Here is a 27,521-nt window from a genome sequence, read left to right as displayed (position 1 = left end):
CATTCCAAAAACTATTTGCATGAACCTTTTCTGCACCTTCTTTAATACCTTCACATTCTTCCTAAAGTGTGGTGCCCATGACTGAATGAAGTACTCCAGTTGAGGCCAAGTCGATGTTTTACACAGTTTATCCTCAATTCCTTCCTTTATGTCCCATGCCCCTAAATTTAGTGGCAAGCTCATCTGCTGTTTTTAATTTGGAACCTGAAATATGGACATGAAAGAGCGGAGGACAAACAGTCTTTAAATCTCTCATCAGGCAGCCAGTTCAGCCCATTCCTATTACATAAGATGTCCACTAGTTATTAATAAGCTCTTTGACGCTAAACCAGAAGATTGTAGTTTTAAATAACAAGTTCTTAATTTTATATTGGCACTCTAGCGCTGTAATGAGGGCCTACTGCATTGCTGGAAGGTCCACCTTTTAGAGGAGATGTTTAGCTTACTTCCAACTCTCACAGGTGGATGTAAAAGATCCAACACCACTATTTTGAAGAGAAAGGGAACTCGTTTCTGCCCAATTATTGTGCCTCAACTAGCCAGGTTATTTGGTCGTGATGAGATTTCTCTTAGTGGGGTCTTGCTGTGTGCAATTTGGCTGCCACATTTCTTATACAACAACTGACTTCACTTTAAAAAATGCTTTATCAGCAGTGAAGTGCACTGGGGCATCTATATTCTGGCAGAAGGGAAAAGCTGGATCTGTTTTTCATGTTAGACAATTTAAAGACTAAGATTCGGCATGCTTGGTTTCATTGGTCAAAACAATGGATACAGGAGTTGGGACATCTTGTTGAAGTTGTACAAGACATTGGTAAGGCCACACTTGGAATACTGTGTACAGTTCTGGTCACCCTATTATAGAAAGGATATTATTAAACTAGAAAAAGTGCAGAAAAGATTGACTAGGATGCTACCGGGACTTGATGGTTTGAGCTAAAAAGAGAGGCTGGATAGACTGGGACTTTTTTCTCTGGAGCATAGGAAGCTTAGGGGTGATCTTATAGAGGTCTATGAATTAATGAGGGGCATAGATCAACTAGATAGTCAACATCTTTTCCCAAAGATAGAGGACCCTAAAACTAGAGGGCATAGGTTTAAGGTGAGAGGGGAGAAATACAAAAGGGTCCAGAGGGGCAATTTTTTCACACAGAGAGTGGTGCGTGTTTGGAACAAGCTGCCAGAGGTAGTAGTAGAGGCGGGTACATTTTTGTCTTTTAAAAAGCATTCAGGCAGTTACATGGGTAAGATGGGTATAGAGGAATATGGGCCAAACGCGGGCAATTGGGACTAGCTTAGGGGTTAAAAAAGAGATGGCATGGACAAGGTGGGCCGAAGGGCCTGTTTCCATGCTGTAAACCTCTATGACTCTATCTGATAGGTAGCTCTAAAGCAAAATGTTAAGCCCCGGTATATTGGATGCCTTATCTTAATCATTCCTGGTCCAGCAATGAAGCATTGAATGGCCAATACGATTATCGTTAAGTAAAGTAAACTGTTCACCTTAACAAGGGATAGAACTCCATCATTTGTTTCTGGGTCAGTTTCAATCTTGTAATGATCATGTTCATTGCCTTCTATTATTTTATACTTTGCCCTCCAGGCTGGTGTTTTGGGAATGTCTTTGTCAGTGACACTCACTCTAAGTATAGCGACATGTTCATCATTTTCCATTATTTCACCTGAAAACTAAAGATTGTATGAATATTTGTTAAAATGTTAACTCTCACGATTCTCAAAAAGACACACCCTGCTGGTCAATAAACAAACCAATTCAAATCCAATGGTGCATCAGATTTATAGGGCCACGTTGTGTCTTCCAACATTAGCCTGTCCCAAACAGATTTGATATTCATATATCGACATCAAATGCAAATCTCACAACAATAATAGCACTCAGTTTACCAGTAGAAGACTATTTGCATAACTCCAGATGTAAGTGATGCGCGATTAAATCACTTGGGCGGCTGGATCGTACCCCGGGAAATAAAGGCTTTTATTAGTACCAAGAATGGAGCATACTGCTTAACAATACAATCCCAGACTAAAGGGTCACCAGGCAGTGCAGTGACCTTTATACTCCTACAGGTAGGCGGAGCCAACCGGAGTGTACCACAGAACAATACCAACAGGTAGAACACCCCAACCCTAACCCCAACAGTAACAACAGTAACATATGTACAAGTACCCATAGTGCTAACCATCTATGGTTCAGTACCCATAGTGGTAACCATCTATGGTTCACCACATTCACCCCTCCTTTAAAACAAAGGCCGGTGGGGCAAAATAACAGTACGAACTGTCCATATATTCACAAGTTCAGTCGTATCGGAGGGCCGCACCGTCTCTGCGACCTCCTCAACACTGGCGGTAACACCGGTTCTGGTGACCATGATGACCCTCTCTCCAAGACGGTGTCCAGTGACTCCTCCAGTTCCTCACGGACGGGTGGACCACGAGGTGGCGACAATCTCCTGGACTCAGGAACGCCCCGAGGTGGCGACAATCTCCTGGACTCAGGCAAGCTGTACACGGGAGTAAGAGGATTAAGTGGTGGTCCCGATACTGCCCGCGCCGTGTCAGGAGGGGAGATAAAGGGCAAGGGTCCCTAACCAGGGGTGCGGGAGCGACGGGGGTTTCCAGGTCCCCTGCAGGCGCCAGATCTCGAATAGAGACCGTGTCCTCTCGCCCGTCAGGATATGCTACATAGGCATATTGAGGGTTGGCGTGGAGGAGATGGACCTGTTCAACCAAAGGGTCGGACTTGCGGGTCCTAACATGCCGCCGCAGGAGGACAGGTCCTGAGTACGTCAACCAAGACGGCAGTGAGGTCCCAGAGGAAGACTTCCTAGGGAAGGTAAACATCCACTCATGTGGGGTAGCGTTGGTTGCCGTACACAGGAGGGACCGGATTGAATGGAGCGCATCAGAAAGTACCTCTTGCCAACGGGAGACTGGAAGACCCTTAGACCTCAATGCCAGTAAGACAGGCTTCCAGACTGTAGCGTTTTCTCTTTCGACCTGCCCGTTACCCCTGGAGTTGTAACTCGTAGTCCTACTTGAGGCAATCCCTTTTGAGAGCAGGTATTGCCTCAAGTCGTCACTCATAAACGATGAACCCCTATCACTGTGGATATAACTGGGGTAACCAAACAGGGTGAAAAGATCCCGCAATGCTTTGATAACCGTGGCAGCGGTCATGTCTGAAAAGGGAATGGCAAAAGGGAATCGGGAGTACTCGTCAACCACGTTGAGGAAGTACACATTCCGATCTGTCGAAGGAAGGGGGCCCTTGAAATCAACACTCAGTCTTTCAAAAGGGCGAGTGGCTTTAATAAGGTGTGCCCTGTCAGGTCGGTAGAAATGCGGCTTGCATTCAGCACATACCTGGCAGCTTCGAGTTATCGACCTGTCATCTTCTACAGAGTAGGGTAGATTCCGGGCCTTTACAAAATGGAAGAGCCGAGTGATCCCCGGATGGCAGAGATCATTGTGAAGGGCTTGTAGCCAGTCCTCCTGCACACTGGCACATGTTCCACGCGACAGGGAATCTGAGGGCTCATTGAGCTTCCCCGGACGGTACATGATATCATAGTTGTAGGTGGAGAGTTCAATTCTCCTCCTCAAGATTTTATCATTTTTGATCTTACCCCTTAACGTGTTGTTGAACATGAACGCCACGGACCGCTGGTCCGTGAGCAGGGTGAATCATTTTCCAGCCAAATAATGGCGCCAATGCCGGACGGCCTCCACAATGGCCTGAGCCTCTTTTTCCACAGCGGAGTGCGGAATTTCAGGGCCTTGGAGGGTGCGAGGGGAAAAGGCGACGGGCCTGCCCACCTGGTTAAGTGTGGCGGCCAGGGCGAAATCAGATGCATCACTCTCCACCTGGAAGGGGATGGACTCATCGACAGCGTGCATCGTGGCTTTCGCAATGTCAGCTTTTATTCCTTCAGGGGAAAAGAGGTAGACTTTATGAGCGGACGGGCTTTGTCCGCATAATTGGGAACCCACTGAGCGTAATACGAAAAGAAGCCTAAGCATCTTCTCAGTTCTTTGATGCTAGTGGGTAGGGGAAGTTCCAGGAGGGGACGCATATGGTCTGGATCAGGGCCAAGGACCCCGTTTTCCACCACGTATACGAGAATTGCTAGGCGGCGCTTGCTAAATACACACTTCTCCCTGTTATAGGTCAGATTCAGGTGAGACGCAGTGCGCAAAAACTTTAGGAGGTTGGCATCGTGGTCCTGCTGGTCATGGCCGCAGATAGTGACATTGTCCAGGTACGGGAAGGTAGCCCCGTAGCCCGTTTTGGTCCACCATTCGGTCCATCTCACGCTGGAAGACCGAGACCCCATTCGTGACACCAAAGGGGACCCTTAAGAAGTGGTAGAGACGACCATCCGCCTCAAAGGCCGTATATTTTCGGTCCTCTGGGCGAATGGGGAGCTGGTGATAGGCTGACTTCAAGTCGATGGTGGCGAACACCCGGTACTGCGCAATCTGGTTGACCATGTCAGATATGCGCAGGAGAGGGTACGCGTCCAGCTGCATGTACCTATTAATGGTCTGACTATAGTCTATGACCATCCGGGGCTTGTTTCCAGTTTTAACCACCACAACTTGTGCTCTCCATGGGCTAGTGCTAGGTTGAATGATCCCTTCCCTGAGGAGCCACTGAACCTCAGATCGAATAAAGATCCGATCCTCAGCGCTGTAACGCCTGCTCTTAGTTGCGATGGGCTTGCAGTCTGGCACAAGATTCTCAAATAAAGATGGAGGGGTGATTCTGAGTGTCGAGAGACTGCACGTGGAGCACGCTGGGCAATTTGGAGGCTGCTGTTCTCCCACTGAAAGTGGAGGGAGTGGCCCATCGTACTGCAGGGTCACACTCCTCAGGTGGATCATAAAGTCTAGTCCCAGGAGTATCGGAGCGCAAAGGTGCGGTAACACAAGGAGCCTGAAGTTCTCATAAACTGTGCCCCGCACCATTAGGTTTACCACGCAGCTCCCAAGAACGGTAACAGATCGGGACCTCGATGCCATAGAAATTGTCTGTCTGACAGTCTGTACTCGGAGACCACACTGTTTCACGGTGTCAGGATGAATGAAACTCTCCGTGCTCCCGCTGTCAAACAGACAATGTATCAGGCGTCCGTTTACCTCTATGTCCATCATGGACTTGTCGAGTCTGTGAGGCTTGGCCTGGTCCAGGATGATGACGCCACCGTTGAATCTTGAGTGCAACTGCAGGCAGCTGAGATGGTTGATGATGATGACCCCTGCTGGTCGTCTGCGGTTGGTGTCGACCAAAATGGCTGCGCCCATAGATCGCACATGGTCGATGGCGTTGAAAGTGGCGGCACTCGCAGGTCGCACGTGTCTTGCGTCGTCGTCCTCAGGAATGGCGGCGCTCGTGAATCACACGTGGTGGAAGACCTCGACGAAGCCGGAGACGAGGAGACAGATCCTGGAGAGTCACACGCCGCACTGCTTGGCTTCGAAGGTGGTTTAGCTCGGCACACTTTAGCTTAGTGCCCTTTCTTCCCACACGCGGAGCAAAATACCGTTCTGGCCGGACATCGCTGACGAGGGTGCTTTGCCAATCCACAGAAATAGCACTGCGGGCCACCTGGAGCTGCCGCCGCTGTCAGATCCGAGGTTGAAAGCACGATCGCGCAGTTCCTCGGAGCCGCTGGGTAGAGTTGAGTCGGTGGCTGTACTTGCCACGATGTTCCCACGTGGTCAGTGGGGTAAGTTTCAAGACTTCTGGAGGCCGTTTCCATCGCATCAGCCAATTCCACCGTCTTAGCTAGGTCCAAGTTACCTTGCTCTAGCAGCCGCAGGCGAATATAGGATGAGCCGATTCCCGCCACAAACGCATCTCGGATCAAATCGTTAGTATACTGGGTCGCCGACACTGGCTTGCAATTGCAGGCTCTGGCTAGCTGCTGAAGTTCGCGCAGGTACTGTGCCGTCGTTTCGCCGGGCTGCCGCCGTTGAGTGGCTAGTAGGTGCCGAGCATGAATCTCGTTTGGCGGTTTGTTGTACAGTTTCTTAAGTAGTTCGATGGCCCCTTTGTAGTCTTGGGCATCGCGGATTGTTGCATACACCGTGTCGCTTACCCTTGCGTGGAGGACCCGCAATCTATCGGCGTCGTTTTGAATCGCTGTTGAGGCGTCGATGTAATCTTGGAAACACTTCAACCAATGGTCGAAAGTGTTCGACGCTCCAGCTGCACGCGGATCTAAGGTAAGCTGATCGGGTTTTAACATTTGTTCCATGGTTTTTTTTTCAACCACAAATTGTTACTAATAAAATTGATGCGCGATTAAATCATTCGGGAGGCTGGATCGTACCCCGGGAAATAAAGGCTTTTATTAGTAACAAGAATGGAGCATACTGCTTAACAATACAATCCCAGACTAAAGGGTCACTAGGCAGTGCAGTGACCTTTATACTCCTACAGGTAGGCGGAGCCAACCGGAGTGTACCACAGAACAATACCAACAGGTAGAACACCCCAACCCTAACCCCAACAGTAACAACAGTAACATATGTACAAGTACCCATAGTGCTAATCATCTATGGTTCAGTACCCATAGTGGTAACCATCTATGGTTCACCACAGTAAGCTCAGATGTCTTGAGTGATAAGTGGTGAAAGAGGCAAATTGCATATCAGTAAAATTTAAGGGGACCACATTAATAAAGTGAGTGTCACAATGAGGGACGAAAGTTCAGAAAGCTTTACGAGTTTTAAAGCATGTTACAACCCATCAGCAACTTTTGCGAGGCTAAAGTGTTAATTAGACTCCCGAAGGAAAAGGAAAGGAACAGAAAACCCAGGCACCAATGATGCAGCAACCCATCACTTGTCCTCTGTTTAATAATTGCTTGAAGTGGGATGGCACTGCATGGTGTGTCTCAAGAATCATTCACTGTGCCACACCATGGCACCATTATGTGGGTCAGCAAGTTCACAGGAATATGTAACCAGCTTTGAGGCCATAGCATGATCACTGCAGATGGCATTTCTGCAGATGGCACTATTTTGCCCATACCTTTCTGCTGATGCATTGTGCATTTGCTGGAATGCAACCTGTAACTAGTGAAGTGCAACAGGGATCCATTCTGGGGTCACAATTATTCACAATATATATAAATGACTTGGATGAGGGAAATGAATGTACTGTTGCCAAGTTTTCAGATGATTCAAAAATAGGTGGGAAGGCAAGTGGTGAGGATGACACAAAGAGTCGACAGAGGGATATAGATAGGTTAGATGCATGGGCAAAAACTTGGCAGATGGAATATAATGTAAGAAAATGTGAAGTTATGCACTTTGGTAGGAAGAATAAAGGATCTGAATATTATTTAAATGGAGAATGACTGCAGAAAGCTGCAGCACTGAGGGATTTGGGTGTCCTCGTGCATAAATCACAAAAAGCTAGCATGCAAGTTCAGCAAGTAATTGGGGAGGCAATGGAATGTTGGCCTTTATTTCAAAGGGAATGGGGCATGTAAAAATAGGAAAGTCTTGCTAAAACTATACAAGGCACTAGTTAGACCACACCTGGAATACTGTGAACAGTTTTAGTCCCCTTATCTAAGGAAAGATATACTGGCATTGGAGGCAATCCAGAAAATGTCACTAGGTTGATCCCTGATATGGAGGGATTTTCTTATGAGGAGAGGTTAAGCAGTTTGGGCCTGTACTCATTGGAGTTCAGAAGAATGAGAAGCGACCTTATTGAGACATATAGGACTCTTAGGGGATCTTGAAAATGGAAAGATTAATGGAAAGACATGTCATTGATCTGCTGCAGCAGAAACCATTCAGTTGTAATTCAATTGTCATGACTGGAGTCAAATTAGTCATGCAATTATGCCCATTCAGACACCATTGATCTGTGTGAGTGGCACTACTTGCTGCTCAATATTTAGCACTTGGTGCACTGACTTTCAAAATCACTGACTGCCATGGTGTGCATGTACCATTGGCCAACTGGGCAAGCAGCTATATCCCCCTAGGAAGTTGGGAATGGCACAGTGTCCAAGCAAAGCGCTCCTAATCCTTGGCTGTGCTGAGATGCATATTGTCCCTCATAGATCAGATTGAACGCAAGGCACTGGAGTGAAGATTTAAGAATGCCTGCACCTGAGTTGAGAGCTCAGTATGTAATAGCGTAGCCAAAGCTTGATGTACCAGTAACTGAACTGGACCAATCATATAAATACTGTGGCTACAAGAGTAGGTAACAGAGTGGGAATTCTGTGGCATAGCTCACCTCCTGATTCTCCAAAGCCTGTCCATAAATCCCGGTTCAAGAACCCCGGTTCAAGAAGGCGCCTCACCACCACATTCTCAAGGCCAATTAGGAATGGCAATAAATGTGCGCCTTGCTAGCAACACCCACATCCCATGAAAAATGTTGAAGATCTGCAGTGTTATTTTAACCTACATCTTACAATCAGAATAGAATCCCTACAGTGCAGAAGGAGGCCATTCAGCCCATCAAGTCTGCACCGACTATCTGAAAAATCTTGACAAAAGTCAAGAGTGTGATGGAATACTGTCCCCTTGCCTGGATGAGTGAAGCTCCAACAAGACTCAAGAAACTTGACACGATCCAGGACAAAGCAGTCCACCTGATTGGTATCCCATCCACCATCTTCAACATTCACTTCCTCCACCATTGACACAGTACCAGCTGAACGTGCATCTATAAAATGCACTGCAGCAACTCATCAAGCATCCTTCGACAAACCCTTCCAAACCCACGACCTCCATCACCTAGAAGGACGAGGGCAGCAGATGCATGTGAACTCCACCTGCAAGTTCCCTCCAAGACAGACACCATCCTGACCTGGAAAAATTTCACTTTTCCTTCACTATCTCGGAGCCAAATTCCTGGAACTTCCTCCCTAAAAGCACTTTGGGTTTACCTACATCACATGGACTGCAGTGGCTCAAAAAGACGGCTCCCCACCACATTCTCAAGGGCAATTAGGAGTGAGCAATAAATGTGGGCCTTGCCAGAAACACCCACATCCCATGAAAGATTTTCAAGATCTGCAGTGTTAATTTTAACCCACATCTTACAATCAAAGCACAGTTGCAACATATTGTTTTCAATGGATTGCTGCCAATGTTGCAACTGAAAAGACTAGGCCGGACTTTTCCAGCCGTTTTTGCCGGTGTGAACGGCCGGGGAATTCCTATTGATAGTGGCTGGACCAGAGAATCCCGCTGCTAGCAAACAATGTACCACCTCCCACTGGCGGGAAACACGTGGCTGTGAGGCCGGAGAAACTAGTCTCTAGACTTTGGCATGAATAAAATATGGGGGGTGATTCTCCCATCGTGACCCGCAACTTTTCTGGCGGGTCGGGCTGGGAGATGCACATCGTCAGCCTTTTTCCAGGATTTGCGCATGTGCCGGGAAAGCATGCGCATCTCCCAGAGCCGGAGAACAGTTGGAGTCCGGCGGGAAGACAGGTAAGTCATTTGAATCTTTTTTTAATGTAGTTTAAATATGCTTAGCATTTCATTATCGGGAACTTCCCAGCCCTGATTGAATCTTCCACCCCGCCAGGGTAGAGTAGCTCCCACATTCGGGGAACTAGCGGGAGACCCCGCCGGAATGAAGGGGGGCAATCGGGGCCCCCCAGGGGTTCAGGTGGTGGGGGGTGGTGCCCCTGGGCATGGGCACCCTGGCAGTGCCAGCCTGTGCCCCCGGCACTGCTCAAGTGGCAAAGTGCCCATGCCCAGGGAGCACTTTGGCACTGCCCACCGGGCACTGGGCAGTGCCAAGGTGCCCCCGGGCATGAGCACTTTGTCACTTGGGCAGTGCCAGGGGGCACTGGCTGGCACTGCCAGACACTGCCCACCAGAAATTGGGCAGTGCCAAGGGGCAGCGTCTATTGTGGGCGGGACCTAGGGGCAATCGGTGGAGGTGGAAGATCCCGCTGTCACTCTGCATTGAGATTGGTCTGGGCTGGAGGGAGGCCAGCGATCGCGGGTGGGCTGGGTAGGGTGGGGGGGGGGCGGGGTCTGCCAAGGTGAAGGGGGATGGGGGGATCGCCACTGCTGGATGCGGGGAGCTAGACATCGGGACGCTCTGGGGCGAGGGGAGTCAGTGCTGGCCCGGGAATTGTCGTGGGGGCCGCGATCGGGCCGTGGGGGGGCGGCTGGAGGGGCAGCACTGTGGGGGTCCCAGGCTGACCAGCGATCAAGCTGAGACTGACAGATCGGGGGCCACTGTGCATGTGCAGAGTTCCAGAACTGTCAGTCTCTGGTGCGGATAGGCCCCGCCCCCTTGGGTTTTTAATGAGATTCACAGTTGTGACCTCTGCAGTGCACAGACTGGGGAGATACGGGTGAGAAGTTGAACTGAGAAAACAGTCGTGATCTAGAGCAGTTTTCCCACCAACTCAGCACTTTTGGGAGAATCGCCTCCATGATTTGAGTTTGCGTTGAAAATTGCAATTAAACTATTGCAATTAAACTATTTCTGAGAGTTTAGAGTAATATGAAAACATGCTTCATCCTCTTCTACATGATCTGCAAGTGTGATCACTCCATCCATTCTGCAAAGAATCATATTAGGTTGTAAAATGTCAGTAAGAGAAACTGTTGGCACTCTGGTCAGAGTTGGCATATGTGGCAAGCATCAGGTCTTCACAGTAACGTGTCATGTTTCCTGCTGGTATCTGCTTCCCACCAATCACAGAGAAAATCCAGATGGGATTAAATTTCCCAGGGCTCTCAGCAGAATCAAGCACCATCAGTTGGTTCTGAATGCATCTGAAGCAGCAAGCAGTAAGGAGGCTTAAACTTTTAGAGTTGCATTCACTTTATTGTACAATAGAAGAGGAGTAAGACTTAAGGCCGGATTCTCCAACCTCGCCTGCGGCTGGAATTCTCCTGTCCCACTACAGTGAATGAAGATTTGGCTGAGGGCCAAATTCAGAGAATTCCGGCCTAAATCAGTCCCAGCAGCTCGAAGTGCAACCAATGGGAAGACCTGTGCCAGTTATGCAAGTTGGAAATAGCCATTTTAAATTGGGTTGTGGAATCTACTAGTGCCCCTGCTGTCAGGACCTCATGCTTATTTTAAAAATGAAACCAATTTTGTTCTGTTTTGCATCCGGGCAGCACTTATTCCTCAGTTGTTATGGCAGACAAGGGACAGAGATCCGGGAAATCCGCTCATTGTCTCTTCTGCATTGCCCATCGAAAGGGGTGCAGTGTCTGTATTTACAGCAGAAACAAAAGAGTATGATCTTCCCAGAAGGAAGTCCCACTTGCATGTTGTTTGGCTGCTTAGCCACCCAGGCAAGAGGCAAGAATTCCCCTGTGATATTGCTAAGGGGAGGCAATGAAGAGCCATCAGGCAGTGGAGGCAGCCAAGGAAGGTAGGCCTTCAACGCTGCCAGCCCAATTAGAAGGTTAAAGGCTCTGCAGACTACATTTTGAGATGCTTCCTTTTTGCTGGGCCTTTGCAGATGGCAGTCCCTTCCCTTGGGCCGGAGAGCCTCCAGCCTCAGTCACCCTACTGGGTAACCACAGGGTAAGCATCTCCTTGCAGCCGGCCCACATGGCAGTAGAGCAACTCTGCCACTGAGAAAATAACAGTGGCCCAGGAAAGGAGCCTTTAATTGGGCCTTTTGTTATCTAAAATGGTCGACCATCCCCAGTCTGTGGGCATGCCAATCATTACTGCTGCTGGGAAACTTTCCTGGAAACGGCACGACACGGGGGAACCATCCCAGTGAGCCTTCCCCAAATTTTGTCTGTGCTCCTGGCCTCTAGCCCATCACCATGTGGCTAATAAAATTCTGCCCAAGCACGCTATCCCATGGTGATGAGGTAGAGGTGCCAACTGCTTCATTTAATCTCATTTGGCATAATGAAAGAATAATTAACTTTATTCCTTGCGAGGAATGGGCTTAACACAGAAAAGCGGAAAACTAGAATATTAGCCAGAGCCCAGGAATACAGACAGTTGTGTGTCAGGTTAAGTCGAGAACACTTTAGGTGCAATCCGTCTGATGTACACTTATGCAGAGGAAGGGGGAAAATTAACTCTCACCCCACTTCAATTAAACTTTTTCAAGTAGAAGTTCGCTTTAACCAGTAATAAAACAAATCTGAAAATTAGTGAAATATGCTGAAAGGCTTAAAGATTTACAACTGAATATATAAACACTACTTACATTGCCAGTTCTGATAAAAGCAGGGAGGTTATTGTTAGCATCGATGATGTTAACCTGCACTGTTGCAGTACTGCTGAGGATGTTCAGATGACCATTATCTCTTGCTTTAACATTAAGGGTGTACGATTTAACCCTCTAAAGCAGAAAAGATATAAAAACAATCAAAAAAATGTAATGCACTTTGGAGGTCGTTTTCACATATCGACTGTTTTAAGTGATGAATGTTCACTGGGCTGATTCTTGAGATGAGAGTATTGTTCTATTAGGAGAGACTGAGGAAAATGTGTTTATATTTTCTGGAGTTTAAAAGTGTGCAATGTAGTCTTATTAAACCGTGCAGAATTCTAAGAGAGCTTTACAGGGCATATGGCAAGAGATTGTTCCCCTGGCTAGTAGTTCAAGAATTAGGGGTCACGATAGGGGTTGATCAAATATGACGCAAGAATTTTTAAAACTTTTATAACATACCTTGCCAAGTCAATCAAAGTCTTTTCATATAAAGTGACATCAAGATTAATCTCCTTCCTTTTCCAAGTGTAATTTCTCCTGTCTTGTCCGACTTGTAACAACTCCGACTGGGGGATGTGCCATCAAGGTATGCCGTGCTCATCTATCATGCACCATCCTCACATTTCCACTGTAGCTCATCCAAAGACAACTCTATGATGTCCATCATCAAACTATGCCTCAGTCAACTCTCTTTCTGTTGCCCTCTGCCCTCTGGAAGAACTCTCTCTTTGTGTGTGGAATTTTAAGCATTCCTAACATCCTTCAATAACTTTCTCCTCACACAGTTGTCAAGCTTTTAAAACCCAAGGTGGGTACTATCTACTTTACTCTTCCCAATCTGTCTAGAATCTGTCGACAAGGCACAATTCAGGAGCAAAATGGAATACTCTCCACTTGCCTGGATAAGTGTAACTCCAACAACACTCAAGAAGCTTGACATCATTCAGGACAAAGTAGCCTGCTTGATTGGCACCGCGTCCACCATCTTCAACATTCGTTCTCTGCACCACAAACACACAGAGGCAGCAGTGTGTATCATTTACAAAATGTACTGCAGCAACTCACCAAGGCTCCTTCAACAGTGCCTTCTAAACCTACAACCTCTACCACCTAGAAAGACATTGGAAGCAAATACATGGGAATGTCACCACTTGCAGGTTTCCCTCCAAGCCGTACACCATCCTGACTTGGAACTATATCATCGTTCCTTCACTGTTGCTGTGTCAAAATCTCGGGACTCCCTCCCTAACAGCACTGTGAGTGTACCTACACCACATGGACTGCAGTGGTTCAAGAAAAGGGCAATTAGGGATGATCAATATAAATACTGGCCTAGCCAATGAAATAATACATTTTTAAAAAGATGCTTTACCTTGATTTTTCAAACAAAAAGGGCTTTCTTGGAAAGTCATTTTAATAAAAGCATACCTCATAATTTAGGCATCCTTTAAAAGTTATTGCTCCATTTGTATTGTTGATGTGAAAATGACTTTGATCTTTCGAAGGTTTCTGAGAAATGAGCGAATATGAAATAAGCGAATTGGCATTGTTTGGTTCATCAGCATCCGTGGCAGTAACTCTGAAAATTTCTTTACCTAAAAAGGGCACAATACATTTAGTGGAACAAATACTGGTATAATATTTAGTCACATTAGTCATCAATAACATAGTTGTTCTGTTACTTTGGGCGGAATCTTTCCGCCCCGCCTGCCACAGGAATCGTAGCAGGCGGGGGTGGACCATGCAAAGGTCCATTGAACTCAACCAGGATTTTCTGGTTTTGGGGCTTGTTTGGCCAGTAGATCCCGCCCTTTGAATATCACCTGAACATCTTGTAATTTATTTTGATATCTATATATTCTACAGCCCACAAAACCTCATTGTAACAGATTCACATTGCTTTATACAACTACTAATTCATAGAATCATAGAACTCCTACAGTGCAGAAGGAGGCCATTGGGCCTATCAATCCTGCACCGACAACAATCCCACCCAGGCCCTATCCCCGTAACCCCACATACTTACACTGCTAATCCACCTGACAATCGGGGTCAATTTAGCATAGCCAATCAACCTAGCCTGCACATCTTTAGACTGCGGAGGAAACCAGTGACCCGGAGGAAATCCATGCAGACACGGGGAGAGCGGGCAAACTCCACACGCACAGTCACCCAAGACTGGAACTGAACCTGGGTCCCTGGCTCTATGAGGCAACAGTGCGAACCATTCTGCCACCGTGCCGCCCCATGGGCCATTGTTGTGGTGTTTTGGAAATTTCCATTTGGCATCAGTCTCTGTTGTATATGAATGAGATATGATGCACAAGGGAGAAGGCTGATCTCAATCATCAGAAGATATATTTGTGCAAAGAAGGCCTTTTAATCTACCTGATCACTTCCCTCCACAATTACCAAACCCATTGGCCTGAATTTTGTCTTTGGGGGTGTGCCCGAAGTCAACGTGGATGAAAATGAATGTAAAATCTGCTCCCACCTGAGATCCCGTAGTTAACGCGGTATTATGCTGGGTGGCCAATTAAGACCTGCCCAGCGTGTAACACATCTGCTAGACAGGCACGCACTGTATGGGGCTGAGAATGCGTCAGGTGCCAGGTCCAATGAGGACCCAGTGCGGTGGGTATAAAACCTGAGGAGGCAGCTCCTTGAAGGCTGGGGGAGGCTGAAGGTACTATGTGAAATAAGAATAATAACTTTCCTGTTGTCCAGCAATGGCATCAACACAATTTTGTGCACAGTTCTGGTCACCACAGGAAGGACATAATTGCTCTGGAGAGAATGCAGAAGAGATTTACAAGAATGTTGCCAGGGCTTGAATGTTGCAGCTATGAGGGGAGAACTGGAAAGGCTAGGGTTGCTTTTCTTAGAACAGAGGAGGCTAAGGGGTGACCTAATTGTGGTGGACAAAATTATGAGGGGCCTGGACAAGGTATACAGGAACGATTTGTTTCCCCTAGCTGAGGGGTCAATTATCGGGGTTATAGGTTAATGGTGATTGGTAGAAGGTTTAGAGAGGACATGAGGAAAATCTTTTTCACCCAGAGTGTGGTGAGAATCTGGAATTCACTGCCTAAGTTGGTGGCCGAGGCTCAAAAACGCTCAACTCATTTAAAAGGTATCTGGATCTGCACTTGAAGCGCTGGAACCTGCAAAGCTACAGACCAGCTGTGAGAAATATCAGCGGCTGCTTTCATTTTTCTCTTTTTTGGCCATTGCAATGGGCTGAATTGCCTCTTCCTTCACCATAACTTTTCTATGGTTTTCTGGTTCCCCAGGAAGTCATGAAAGGCAGAAGAGCAAATTGATTGGGTTAAGTGCCCCCTGTTTCACAGATGAATGCCTGGCTGTCCTAATGCAAGAAGTCAGTGCCAGGTGCCACATTCTCATACCCAGGGATGGTAAGATAAGGCTGTCGTTCCTGGTGTCATAAAAGGTTTAACGGTCTTCTGCAGTCGACAAGGGTAAGTGTAGAGATGGCATGGACCTGTGTGGAAAGCTGTATTTGGGTGCCCGTTCCCTGTGTGCTCGGGGATCTGAGTATGTATGTTAACTGTCACTGAAGTCTGCCCTGCCAAGAACAAGAGGCTGCAGTGCATTGAAGTGGGGGGCGGTGTGCCACAGTGAAATGGCCCACTAAATGCCTGTGTGGGGAGAGGGGACATCTGTGACAGAGCTCAAGGAAGATAAAAATGTAGAAACATAGAAACTAGGAGCAGGAGTAGGCCATTTGACCCTTCAAGCCTGCTTTGCCATTCAACATGATCATGTCTGATCCTTGATCTCAGTGCCATACTCCCACTTTCTCCCAATACCCCTTGATGTCATTAATATCTAAAAAATTATCTATCCCTTTCTTGAATACATTCAGTGACTTAAACTCCACAGCCCTCTGTAGTAGAGAATTCCACAGGTTCACTGCCAGGTGCAGGTACCATGGGTATGGGGAAATTCATTGGCCCCTCTAATCAGTAAGTGAGCTCTCCCAGCCAGAGTAACCATTGACGCTCCAATGCAGATGGTACCATGCAGCTTCTCTCCATTGGCTCAGGAGGCCACCTGGCATGTATAGTGACGATGATGATTGGATTCACTGATATTGTGCCTTCCGCAGATGAGACAATCGCACCAGCCACAGGTAAGGCTCCCTTGCTAGGATCGCAGGATGACATCGCTCCTGCACTGGCGTCATGCTGGCTCTCAGAACCAGCACCAGTGCAGATACTCACATGCTGGTGGGGATTAGATTGTCACCTCCATGGGTAGTGCAGAGGGTTCATCACACTCGTGAGAAGGTGACAGAGGAAGATGATGAGTTGGAGAACTGCTGGACACCAGAACCATATTGCATCCGAGGCAGGTGATGAGTCTCTGGAGACCTCCATCAGGCTGCAGTTGCTATATATCCAGCAGGATGCATGGTGAGATGTGGCGGAGATCCCTGGGGCTCTGCGTGCCATGGTCTCCTTCATTGAGGATTCCATGCGGTACATCAGAGCTGTGTTGACCCTGAGCACCTGATTTACAGCCTCCGCCAATAAGAGAGTGGCGACTCTCACGGAGAAGCTGCTTCAGGAGTTCCAGGGGTCGCACTCAGACCTGCAAGCCAGCACAGCAGCTGTGACCTCTGGGGCTGAATGCCCCTCCTCAGCTGAAGCCAACTCAGGCTCCCACGGCAAGAGGACAGCAAAGTCAGCAGGCTACTTCCAATAGCGCTGTTAGCGAGGGTGGAAGGGGGCCCCAAGCTGCAGCACCCGCAGAAATAAGTTCAAAGTATCTTAAGCATTTATACCTGATGCGCGTTATCAAACATGAGGCTAGATGCTCGGGAAATAAAGGCTTTTATTTACTGTAATGAAGCAGCCAATAACGATCCCAGACTGAGGGGTCCCAGCCAGAGCAGGGACTTTTATACCTCTCCCAGGAGGCGGAGCCCGACTGGGATGTACCACAACACTACAGTACAAAGGTGTAACAACCCCACTCTAACCCCAACAGCAACAAGTAGCACAACCCAACAGTAACATATGTACATCCTTGTAGTACTGGCCAGACCCTGGCTCAGTACTATCCAGTGGGAACCAACAATGGTTCACCACAATACCTTTGAAATCAATGCCAGTATATCAGTATTTCTAAGATAATATTTTGGTTTGTTTTAGACCTGTAGCATTGTTTCTGACAGTACAATAACAGTTGATATAGTTTAAATGGGCCTAAAATCTAACTAACATTAAATTCCATGGCCGGCCATTGCCTTGGATTTGATCTGAACTCTTCAGGGTTGAATGATTGTTAGAAGCCACAGATTAAAAAGACAGGTGATCCGGGAAATCCCAAGTCGATGTGCCCCATGATAGCTGGTTCAGAGATTCAGCACTTCCCGAGTTCCCCTACCTATCAGTAGGATTTAACTTTGACATGGGAACAATAAGAGGACATTAAAGAAAACAAGTTGCTGGAAGAGCATACCATTGATGACTTTGTGTATCTTGCCTTTGGTCAATCCAGTTATGAGCCTGGACAGTGGGATGAATTTTGATGGTTAGGGCAAAGATTGCATTAAGTTGGCTACCCACTATATCCCGACAATCCTGTCAGAGGTGAGGTGAAGGTGACAGAGGCTACCTGCCCAGCAACAACTGCTAGCCAATTAGGCCCATTATTGGGCCAACTGGGAGAGATGTCACAGCTGCTAAGATCTTAAAGGTGGCGGCTGGATGCACATTGAGGCAGGAGCCTGTGGTTTGACTGGAGGTGCCATAAGATCATAAGACATAGGAGCAGGATTAGGCCACTCAGCCCATCGAGTCTGCTCCGCCATTCAATCATGGCTGATATTTTTCTCATCCCCATTCTCCTGCCTTTTCCCCATAACCCTTGATCCCTTTATTAATCAAGAATCTATCTATCTCTGTCTTAAAGACACTCAATGACCTGGCCTCCACAGCCTTCTGTGGCAAAGTGTTCAACAGATTCACCACTCTCTGGCTGAAGAAATTCCTCCTCATCTCTGTTTTAAAGGATTGTCCCTTTAGCCTGAGGTTGTGCCCTCCTGGTGGCAGGCCAGGGAGCCATTGATTCACCCTCTCTATTGAGGGGAGGCGATGGCCTAGTGGTATTATCGCTTGACTATTAATCCAGAAAGTCAGCTCATGCTCTGGGGACCTGTGTTTGAATCCCGCCATGGCAGATGGCAGAAATTGAATTCATTAAATAATATCTTGTACTAAGAATCTAATGATGACCATAAAACTGTTGTCGATTGTCAGAAAAACCCATCCGGTTCACTAATGTCCTTTAGGGAAGGAAATCTGCCATCCTTATCTGGTCTGGCCTCCATGTGACTCCAGAACCATTGCAGTGTGGTTGGCTCTCAACTGCTCTCTGAAATGGCCTGGTAAGCCACTCAGTTGTTTAAGATGGCAGCTCACTACCACCTTCTCAAGGGCAACTAGGGTTGGACAACAAATGCTGGCCAGCCAGCGATGCCCATGTCCCACAAATCAATAAAAAAACATAACACATGCCTGCTGGGAATACATTGGCTACCACAGCGCCTGCAAGTCAACCTGTGGAGTGGTTCCCCGTGACAATGATGGCCTGACAGTTGTGGCCGGGGGAATTTATAACATTTTACAACCCTGCTGAGGGCACCGCCATTTTGAGGTGCTCCCATGGGCACTAGCTGCCCAGCTCAGCAACATGCCCACCTCGCAGTCACGTCGTTGGTTGGACATCACTGCAATGCAACCCATTTCTGTGGTCCTCCCAGCATCCTTAATTGGATGGGATTAATCTTAACTGGTCACTTCTGGAAAGACTGCAAGTAATGCCCCACCACAGTGACTTCCCAGTTTTTGAAGCAGAATTGAAGTTGGCTTGAGGATCGCAACCCAACTCGCAAAAATCATCAAGCCATGAAAACATCTTGCTCTACCCTTAAAAAGTACAGATTGCTAAGAGCATTTCTCATTGTAATTTTAATGAATTACATCATTTAAAGGATCAACTGATGACAATAATTTACCTTCAGCAGTATTTTCCGGTACATTTACTTCATATCTTGAAACATTGAAGATTGGTGCATTGTCATTGATATCTTTCACTTTAATAACATATTTCAATGTTTGATCTACTTCTTTTAAGGTTTCAGCACTCAAAGCATGAACATGCAACTGGATAAAAACATAAATTGAGATGAAGGAACATTAAAATAAGATAAAAGCAAATTATTGCGGATGCTGGAATCTGAAACAAAAACAGAAAATGCTAGCAAATCTCAGTTAATCTGACAGCATCTGTGGAGAGAGGATAGAGCGAATGTTTTAAGACTGGGTGACTCTGCATCAGGGCTAAAGACAACAGAGGGTGAGATGAGATTTATGCTGTAGTAGTGCAGAGGTCAGGGGGGAACTGTGAGGGCTGGGTAGAGAACCAATGGTTGGTGGAGATGGGAGAGATCAACAAAGATGCCATAGACAAAAAAGACAAAGGAAATGTAAACAGTGGTGATCATGGATAAGAAGAGTGATAATAGCGGCACAGTAAGAGATCAGAAGGGGTAAATGACAGAACAAAGGTGAACAGAGTATCAAAAGACAATCTAAGACATGTAACAGATTAGCCTAGTGGGGTGGGGGGAGGGGGGACAGTGGTAAGAGGAGAAAGATGGAAAGTGGGATTTTAAAAGATTGAAAAATGAAAAAAATGAAAATACATTTTAAAACCGAATGTCAAGAAACAAAGTAAATGAATGGAAATGGTGTGACGGTGGAGGAGAGAGATAATGTTCTGAAGTTGTTGAACTCAATGTTAAGTCCGGAAGGCTGTATAAAGAGCTTATACGGAAGATGAGGTGCTGTTCCTCTAGTTTGCATTGGGCTTCACCGGACCATTGCAAGAGGTCAAAGACGGACATGTGTTCGTGAGAGCAGGATCGTGTGTTGAAATGGCAAGCGTCAGGGAGGTCTGGGTCCTGCTTGCTAATGGACCAAAGGTGTTTTGCAAATCAGTCATCCAGTCTGCATTTGGTCTCTCCAATATAGAGTAGACTGCATTGGGAGCTGCAAATACAATAGACCAGATTGAAGGAGGTGCATGTGAAGCACTGTTTCACCTGAAAAGAATGTATAGGCCCTGGGATGGTGAGCAGAGAGGAGGTAAAGGGGCAGGTGTTGCACCTTCTGCGGTTACATGGGAAGGTGCTGTGGAAAGGAGGTGAAGCGTTGGGTGTGATGGAGGTGTAGACCAGGGTATCCAGGAGGGAATGGTCCCTGCGGAATGCTGACAGGGGGAATGAGGGCAAGAACATTGGCATCATGCCGGAGTTGGTGGAAATGGCGGAGGATGATCCTTTGAATGTGGAGATTGGTGGGGTAAAAAGTGAGGACAAGGAGTACCCTCTCCTGGTTCTGGGACGGAGGGGAAGGGGTGAGAGCAGTGGCCCGGAGGATGAGTCACACACAGTTGAGGGCCCTGTCAACCAGAGTGGGTGGAAATCCACGATTAAGGAAGAAGGGAGACATGTCAGCAGCACCATTAACACTGCTATCAGCCCCCTTCTTAGCCATGATGACCACCATTTACATTCTCTTTGCCTTTTTATCTATGACATCTTTGACGATCTCTCCCATCTCAACCAACAGCCGGCTCTCTATTGAGCCCTCAAAGCTCCCGTCCCACCCCCTCCTCACCATTACAGTATCAATTTCAATTCCACCCTCTATTGTCTTCGGTTCTAACAAAGAGTCAAGACTCAAAACATTAGCTCTGTTCTCTCTCCGCAGATGCTGCCAGAGCTGCTGAGATTTTCCAGCATTTTCTATTTTTGATTAAATAAGATATATTTGATGAAATCACATTGAAAAATCTGTTTTGAATCAGCTCACTTATTGCTTCCTGTATCATAGCGTTTTTGATTGAGTTTCTACCAAAAATGGATGGAACATTGAATAAGATGGTCTCCCCTATGAGTGTGCAGTCCTCCTTACCCAATTGTTCTGTGCTGTGCACTGTACCCCAAAAATCCAATAAGTCCAGGTGCAGGGACAGGTATTTCTGCTTCCAGACCTTTCCAAGAAATGATTAATTAACTTCTTTATACAGCTCCACAACCTACAAGCAAAGTAGTAGTACCGAACAACTTTGCTGTGGCCAATTTCAGGATACATAATTTCATTTTTTTTTCTATGTTTCTATTAGGATGGAGGGTTATAGGTAGGCCTAGAAGGTAGGGATATGTTCGGCACAACTTGTGGGGCCGAAGGGCCTGTTTGTGCTGTAGTTTTTCTGTGTTTCTATTACTGATTAAGTTGGGCACCAGCTACCTTACATACTTGTAACAGTGGATCCTACAAGTTCAGAAGGAGTTAACAAGCAAGCTCATTGCCGTAAATGCTGACAAATGTCTGAATAGAACTATTGAGTGCAATACCTCTGCAGAAAAGGCTCAATGATGGAGTTATGAAACCTATTGCACTGAATGGGGTGGTCCGGCTACATGTTGTCTGTATATTAAATAAATATGATGCCATTTTCCGATAAGGTGGCCCAAAAGCAGTTTCTGGTGTTGGTTCTGATCGTGCACAGTGCTGCGTGACCTCATTGTTAAGGATCATGTAAATTAGGTACTAATGACTGCGAAAAGTTGAAGCAGCAGTTTTGCAACTTAAAAAAATAGCACCAAGGTAAGGCAAGATTATTTACTCCTGAGACACAAGGCTATTGGTCTAAGCTGTAGTTATGTGCTTCAGCACTGAATCTAGGTTGACAGTGCAAGTCACAGAGAATGTTACAGAAGAATGTCTCTTGGGTCAGTTGGTAAGGATCCATCTGCCTGATTAGGTGGATTTAAAACATCCAGTCTGAAGGAAGGAATTTCTCTTTCTATTCCAGCCAGCATCAGTCAAAAGCTTCAAACTAAATTAATTGCTTTGAAAATTGAGTGGGATCTTTTTGCATGAATTGACTGCCATGTTTACCTAGACAACGGTAGCCATGTCTGTGTCGATATGCGCGATCTTTAAAACTTGATTACCTGTAAAGACTCACATTCCAACCATTATTTTGTAAATTGAGTCTGTGTCTTTATATGCCCTGTTTGTGAACAGAACTCCCACTCACCTGATGAAGGGGCAGCGCTCCGAAAGCTTGTGGCTTGTGCTACCAAATAAACCTGTTGGACTTTAACCTGGCGTTATGAGACTTCTTACTGTGCTTACCTAGACAACAACAGTGATGACACTTCAAATGTCTTGGCATTAAAACACTTGAGGATGTGGGAAACGCTATATAAATGTAGGTTACCATTAAATGTTGACTCTCGTATTATAGAAGGGTCGCAGAAAAAAAATGATATATTCACTTGTGCTCATGAAGTTCCCCAACTGCTCACTTTACAAAATAAAAGCACTCTAGCCTTCAGTGTCCAGCCACAGAAGAATAGGCAGTGGGCACCAGTCTCTGAAGTATCAGTCTTGTAAGACATCAAGGGTGCAAGTTTTTGATCTGAGTAAATGAAAAATTGAGGAGGACCTGCAATCAAGGAAGCAGAAAATGAGGTGGAACACTGGAACTAATTCAATGAGATAAAATAGCATATTCCCACATCCACTGTCTGAACAACGGGAGGAAGAAAATCTCCTATCACAATGAATGATACTAAAAATGTATACATCTTTGCATATAATATAGATAAAACTTGATGTATATGTTTCTTTGTTCTTTATATATATATTTTGTTATGTTGAGAGTTTACTGTTCATTTGTGGATATGGTCATTGGAGAATCTTAACCCACATTATTTATTTACTTTTCTTTTCTATTGCAATGTTATAATGCGCATTAGGTGAACACAAAGAGATAAAAGAAACATTGAACGGTACTTCAAATTTAGGTGTTTTTTCACGATCGACCTTGTGCGAAATCATTATTGACCCTGAAGTTCTGTTTATATAAAACAAGCTTGTCTTTGGTGTGCTCCCCACTCCATCACCACTCAGCTTGAATATAAGCGTCTCCACAATTGATTTATCATTGTTGATCTGCCAAGATAAAAATTAAAAATCCCAAATCATTACAAATAAAATCCAGTGCTTTGCAGTTAGATAACACAAAATGGTCACTCTCCCTAGTCTCAAAGCTCAATAAATGAAAATTAGTTTGAACACAATAGCTGCCAGTTTATTAGATGCCAGGTTGTGTATTGTGTTATTACATATGTTGTATATTCAATATTATAATGGAAAGAGCAATAATATGTAACGTAGCTTTCATAGTCTGCACGGTGGCACAGTGGTTAGCATTGCTACCTCACAGCGCCAGGAACCCGGGTTCAATTCCTGGCATGGGTCATTGTCTGTGTGGAGTTTGCATGTTCTCCCCTTGTCTGCGGGGGTTTCCTCTGGGTGCTCCGGTTTCCTCCCACGGTCTGGAAGACATGCTGGTTAGGTGCATTGGCCATGCTAAATTCTCCCTCAGTGTACCCGAACAGGTGCCTAGGGTATGACGACTAGAGGATTTTCGCAGTAACTTCAATGCAGTGTTAATGTAAGCCTACGTATGACACTAATAAATAAACATTAAACTTAGTCCGAAACCAATTCTCTTCCCGCACTCAGTGGTGCACTAAGGCTGACATTTGTCTGTTTCCATACTTAGTTATTCTGTGAACATGTCACTAGTTTGTCACCAGGGTTTTTTTTAGCTTGAGAGTCACCACTCCACATCAAGTGTTGCTAACCAGGAGTCTCTCTCACTCTTACCGTCAGCCATTGGCATGTTTGGAATGATTTTGCAGGTTGACACTTAACCTGTTTGGTCGCATTATGAAGGAACCTTCCTTGGTCATCAAACCCAGAGCTTCTGGCTCAGGAGCAGGAATGCTACTCACTGCGCCACATGACCTCCTACATGCAGAGTAAAAGTGAACAAACATAGTGTTCGATACCAAGTTTTATTAAAGGGTGGTGTAAAGAAATAGGGTAATTTTAGAAAGCGGCCTAGTGCAACAGGAGATTAAAAGGTTTTATACGATTCAACATTAAATTGGAATAGGTTTTAGTGGTACCAATGGTTATTAAATTTATATTAAATGGTTTCAAGAAGGAGGTAGATATATTTCTGATTTAAAAACATGTTAAAGGGATATGGGGAACAGATAGGGAGATGAATTTGAGACCAGGGAAAGATCAGCCATGATCTGATTGAATGCAGAGCAGGCTCGAAGGGCTGAATTGCCTACATCTGCTCCCAGTTCCAATGTTCCTATGTTCCTATGGTGATATAGATTTTGGCTGAAGTAACAGTGAAGTTTGTTCAGTCATATCTGAAAGACAAGATCTATAGGCATTTAGAGAGGCAAGGACTGACTAGGGACAGTCAGCATGGCTTTGTGAGTGGAGAATCATGCACTGAATTAGGTGAGGGCAATGCAGTCGATGTTGTCTACATAGACTTTAGCAAGACCTTTGACAAGGTACCGCATGGTAAGTTGTTGCATAAGGTTAAATCTCATGGGATCCAGGGTGAGGTAGCCAATTAGACACAAAATTGGCTTGATGACACAAGACAGGATGGTTGTAGAGGGTTATTTTTCAAATTGGAGGCCTGTGACCAGCGGTGTGCCTCAGTGATCGGTGCTGGGTCTACTGTTATTTGTCATTTATATTAATGATTTGGATGAGAATTTAGGAGGCATGGTTAGTAGTTTGCAGATGACACCAAGATTGGTGGCATAGTGGACAGTGAAGAAGGTTATCTAGGATTACAATGGGATCTTGATCAACTGGTCAAGTGGGCTGACGAATGGCAAATGGAGTTTAATTTAGATAAATGCGAACTGATGCATTTTGGGAGATCAAACCAGGGCAGGACTTACTCAATTAATGGTAGGGCATTGGGGCGAGTTATAGAACAAAGAGATCTAGGGGTACAGGTTCATAGCTCCTTGAAAGTGGAGTCACAGGTGGACAAGGTGGTGAAGAAGGCATTTGGCATGCTTGGTTTCATTGGTCAGAACATTGAATACAGGAGTTGGGATGCCTTGTTGAAGTTGTGCAAGACATTGGTAAGGCCACACTTGGAATACTGTGTATAGTTCTGGTCATCCTATTATAGAAAGGATATTATTAAACTAGAAAGAGTGCAGAAAAGATTTACTAGGATGCTACTTGATGGTTTGAGTTATAAGGAGAGGCTGGATAGACTGGGACTTTTTTCTCTGGAGCGTGGGAGGGTTGATCTTATAGAGGTCTATAATATAATAGATAAGGTAGATAGTCAACATCTTTTCCCAAATGTAGGGGAGTCTAAAACTGGAGGGCATAGGTTTAAGGTGAGAGTGAAGAGATACAAAAGGGTCCAGAGGGGCAATTGTTTCACACAGAGGGTGGTGAGTGTCTGGAATGGGCTACCAGAGGTAATGGTAGAGGTGGGTACAATTTTGTCTTTTAAAAAGCATTTAGACAGTTACATGGGTAGGATGGTATAGAGGGATATGGGTCAAAAGTGGACAATTGGGACTAGCTTAGGATTAGGGGTAAAACCTTTAGAACTGAGGTGAGATAGAAATTTCTTTAGCCAGGGGGTGGTGAATGTGTGGAATTCACGACCAGAGCAAGTAGTTGAGGCCAAAACATTGTCTGATTTCAAGAAGACATTAGATAGAGCCCATGGGGCTAAAGGAATCAAGGGATAAGCGGGGGAGGGGTGATCAGGATATTGAATTCGATGATCAGGCATGATCAGAATGAATGGCGGATCAGGCTCGAAGGGCCAAATGGCCTACCTTTGCTTCTAATTTCTATGTTGCCATGGTTCTATGAAATTGATACTGTCAGCAGCTGGAACAGGACTCTATTCAAATTACCCAGCCCAATTCTAATTCCATGTAAGGAGGTGGGTTTTGAATTATTTAAATTCTTGACCTTCTTGTATCACTTTCCTAGCACTCTGCAATGTTGTTCAATGAAGAAGATAATCTCGAGTGTCAAACAGGGCCATCCCATTTAATGCCACCTCACTTTTATACCACCTCCGTCAACCGCCAATTAAAGATTAGAATATTGCAATGCTTCATCTTTGAAGCATAGATTTTTTTATCTGTCTCCACAGCTGTTGGACTTGACCAGCAATTTTTATTACCCAAATATCCTTTTTATGGTTGAAGTATAGATTAAAAATGCCAAAAAAATATTATTAATGTAAAGGCTATCAACATGTTATCACCAAATGCATCTACTCAACTTAAGTGGCCACATTATTTTACATTTAATCACGTGAAAAGAGCTTTGTGGAAAACTGTGACTTACTCTTACACCAAACTTAGGAAAAGGTCCTTCATCTTCTTCTGTGATACGGACTATACCGAGAACCCACATTCTCTTCTGGCGATGTAATATAACTTCCTCTGCTCCTGGCATGCCAAAGTTCTGAAATCAAGAAATTGCTATTTAACTCTGCATTAGTATTAGCTGTCATCATTTTCTGTGAAACTGCTTAGTATGTTAGAACAGATCAAAGGAATGAAAATTAGAAAACCACCCGCAAGGCTTTTGGATTCATAATAAACTCCTGCAGACCTGTGGATAAATTATGGGATAGCCACCCATATTATCAGGCCCTGGGACTTGCTGTGTATTCTGAGCATAGACCAGTACAACTATCTTGTGGAACTCTGGAAGCCTGTGCACTACACTCATTGAATGTGTGCAAGGCTTCCAGAAATATCTGGAAGTAGGGGACTTTCACACACTGCTGCAAGGGAGGTCTCTGGGAGGGATAAAAATTACTCGATGTGGTCCTGATCTGTACAGAGAGAGAAAATGATTGTTAAGTTGTAGATCACAATCAGAAAACAATGGGCATAGTTAATAAGTACTTTGTACTGGTCTTTTCCACATTACAACAGTAAAGTACTTAAAAGTACTATAATGGCTGTAACGTGCTTTGGTGCATCCTGAAGCTGGGGAAGGCACAACACTGAAAAGGGAACTATAACCAGCAGGAGGCGTTTGAGTGTGGGATGTGTTTGAGAGCAAATTGAACATTATTATGAAATATCATTAAGTAAAATGGAAATTCCAGATAAATTAATCACAACTTCCAGATAAATTAAAAACACAACATACCAGGGTGTGAAAAGACAGATCTTCAGATCCTAATTTTGTAGAAAGAAAAATAAGCTGCAGGGTGTGGGTGAAAAATCCCACCCATCATCCTCTAACTCTCGATAGACCAGGACAGACTCGAGTAGTCCAGTGAAGACTGTTTCTT

General features: G+C 45.5%; 1 protein-coding gene across 1 annotated transcript in view; it reads right to left on the bottom strand.

Moving 5' to 3' along the window:
- LOC144508246 (cadherin-like protein 26) overlaps nucleotides 1-26,668 on the bottom strand; it is a 105,311-nt gene extending 78,643 nt beyond the window's left edge. Inside the window, exons 1-6 of the mRNA XM_078236062.1 lie at nucleotides 26,558-26,668; nucleotides 23,132-23,290; nucleotides 19,276-19,423; nucleotides 13,659-13,825; nucleotides 12,222-12,356; nucleotides 1,504-1,689 (exon numbers count right to left, since the gene is read on the bottom strand). Coding sequence (XP_078092188.1) covers nucleotides 1,504-1,689; nucleotides 12,222-12,356; nucleotides 13,659-13,825; nucleotides 19,276-19,423; nucleotides 23,132-23,290; nucleotides 26,558-26,668 — 906 coding nt within the window. The remainder of the gene's footprint in view (nucleotides 1-1,503; nucleotides 1,690-12,221; nucleotides 12,357-13,658; nucleotides 13,826-19,275; nucleotides 19,424-23,131; nucleotides 23,291-26,557) is intronic.
- Nucleotides 26,669-27,521: the final 853 nt, after the last annotated feature.

Source organism: Mustelus asterias, chromosome 20 (genome assembly GCF_964213995.1).
Source record: "Mustelus asterias chromosome 20, sMusAst1.hap1.1, whole genome shotgun sequence".
Classification (NCBI taxonomy): domain Eukaryota; kingdom Metazoa; phylum Chordata; class Chondrichthyes; order Carcharhiniformes; family Triakidae; genus Mustelus; species Mustelus asterias.
This window is presented reverse-complemented; position numbering and strand designations above follow the sequence as displayed.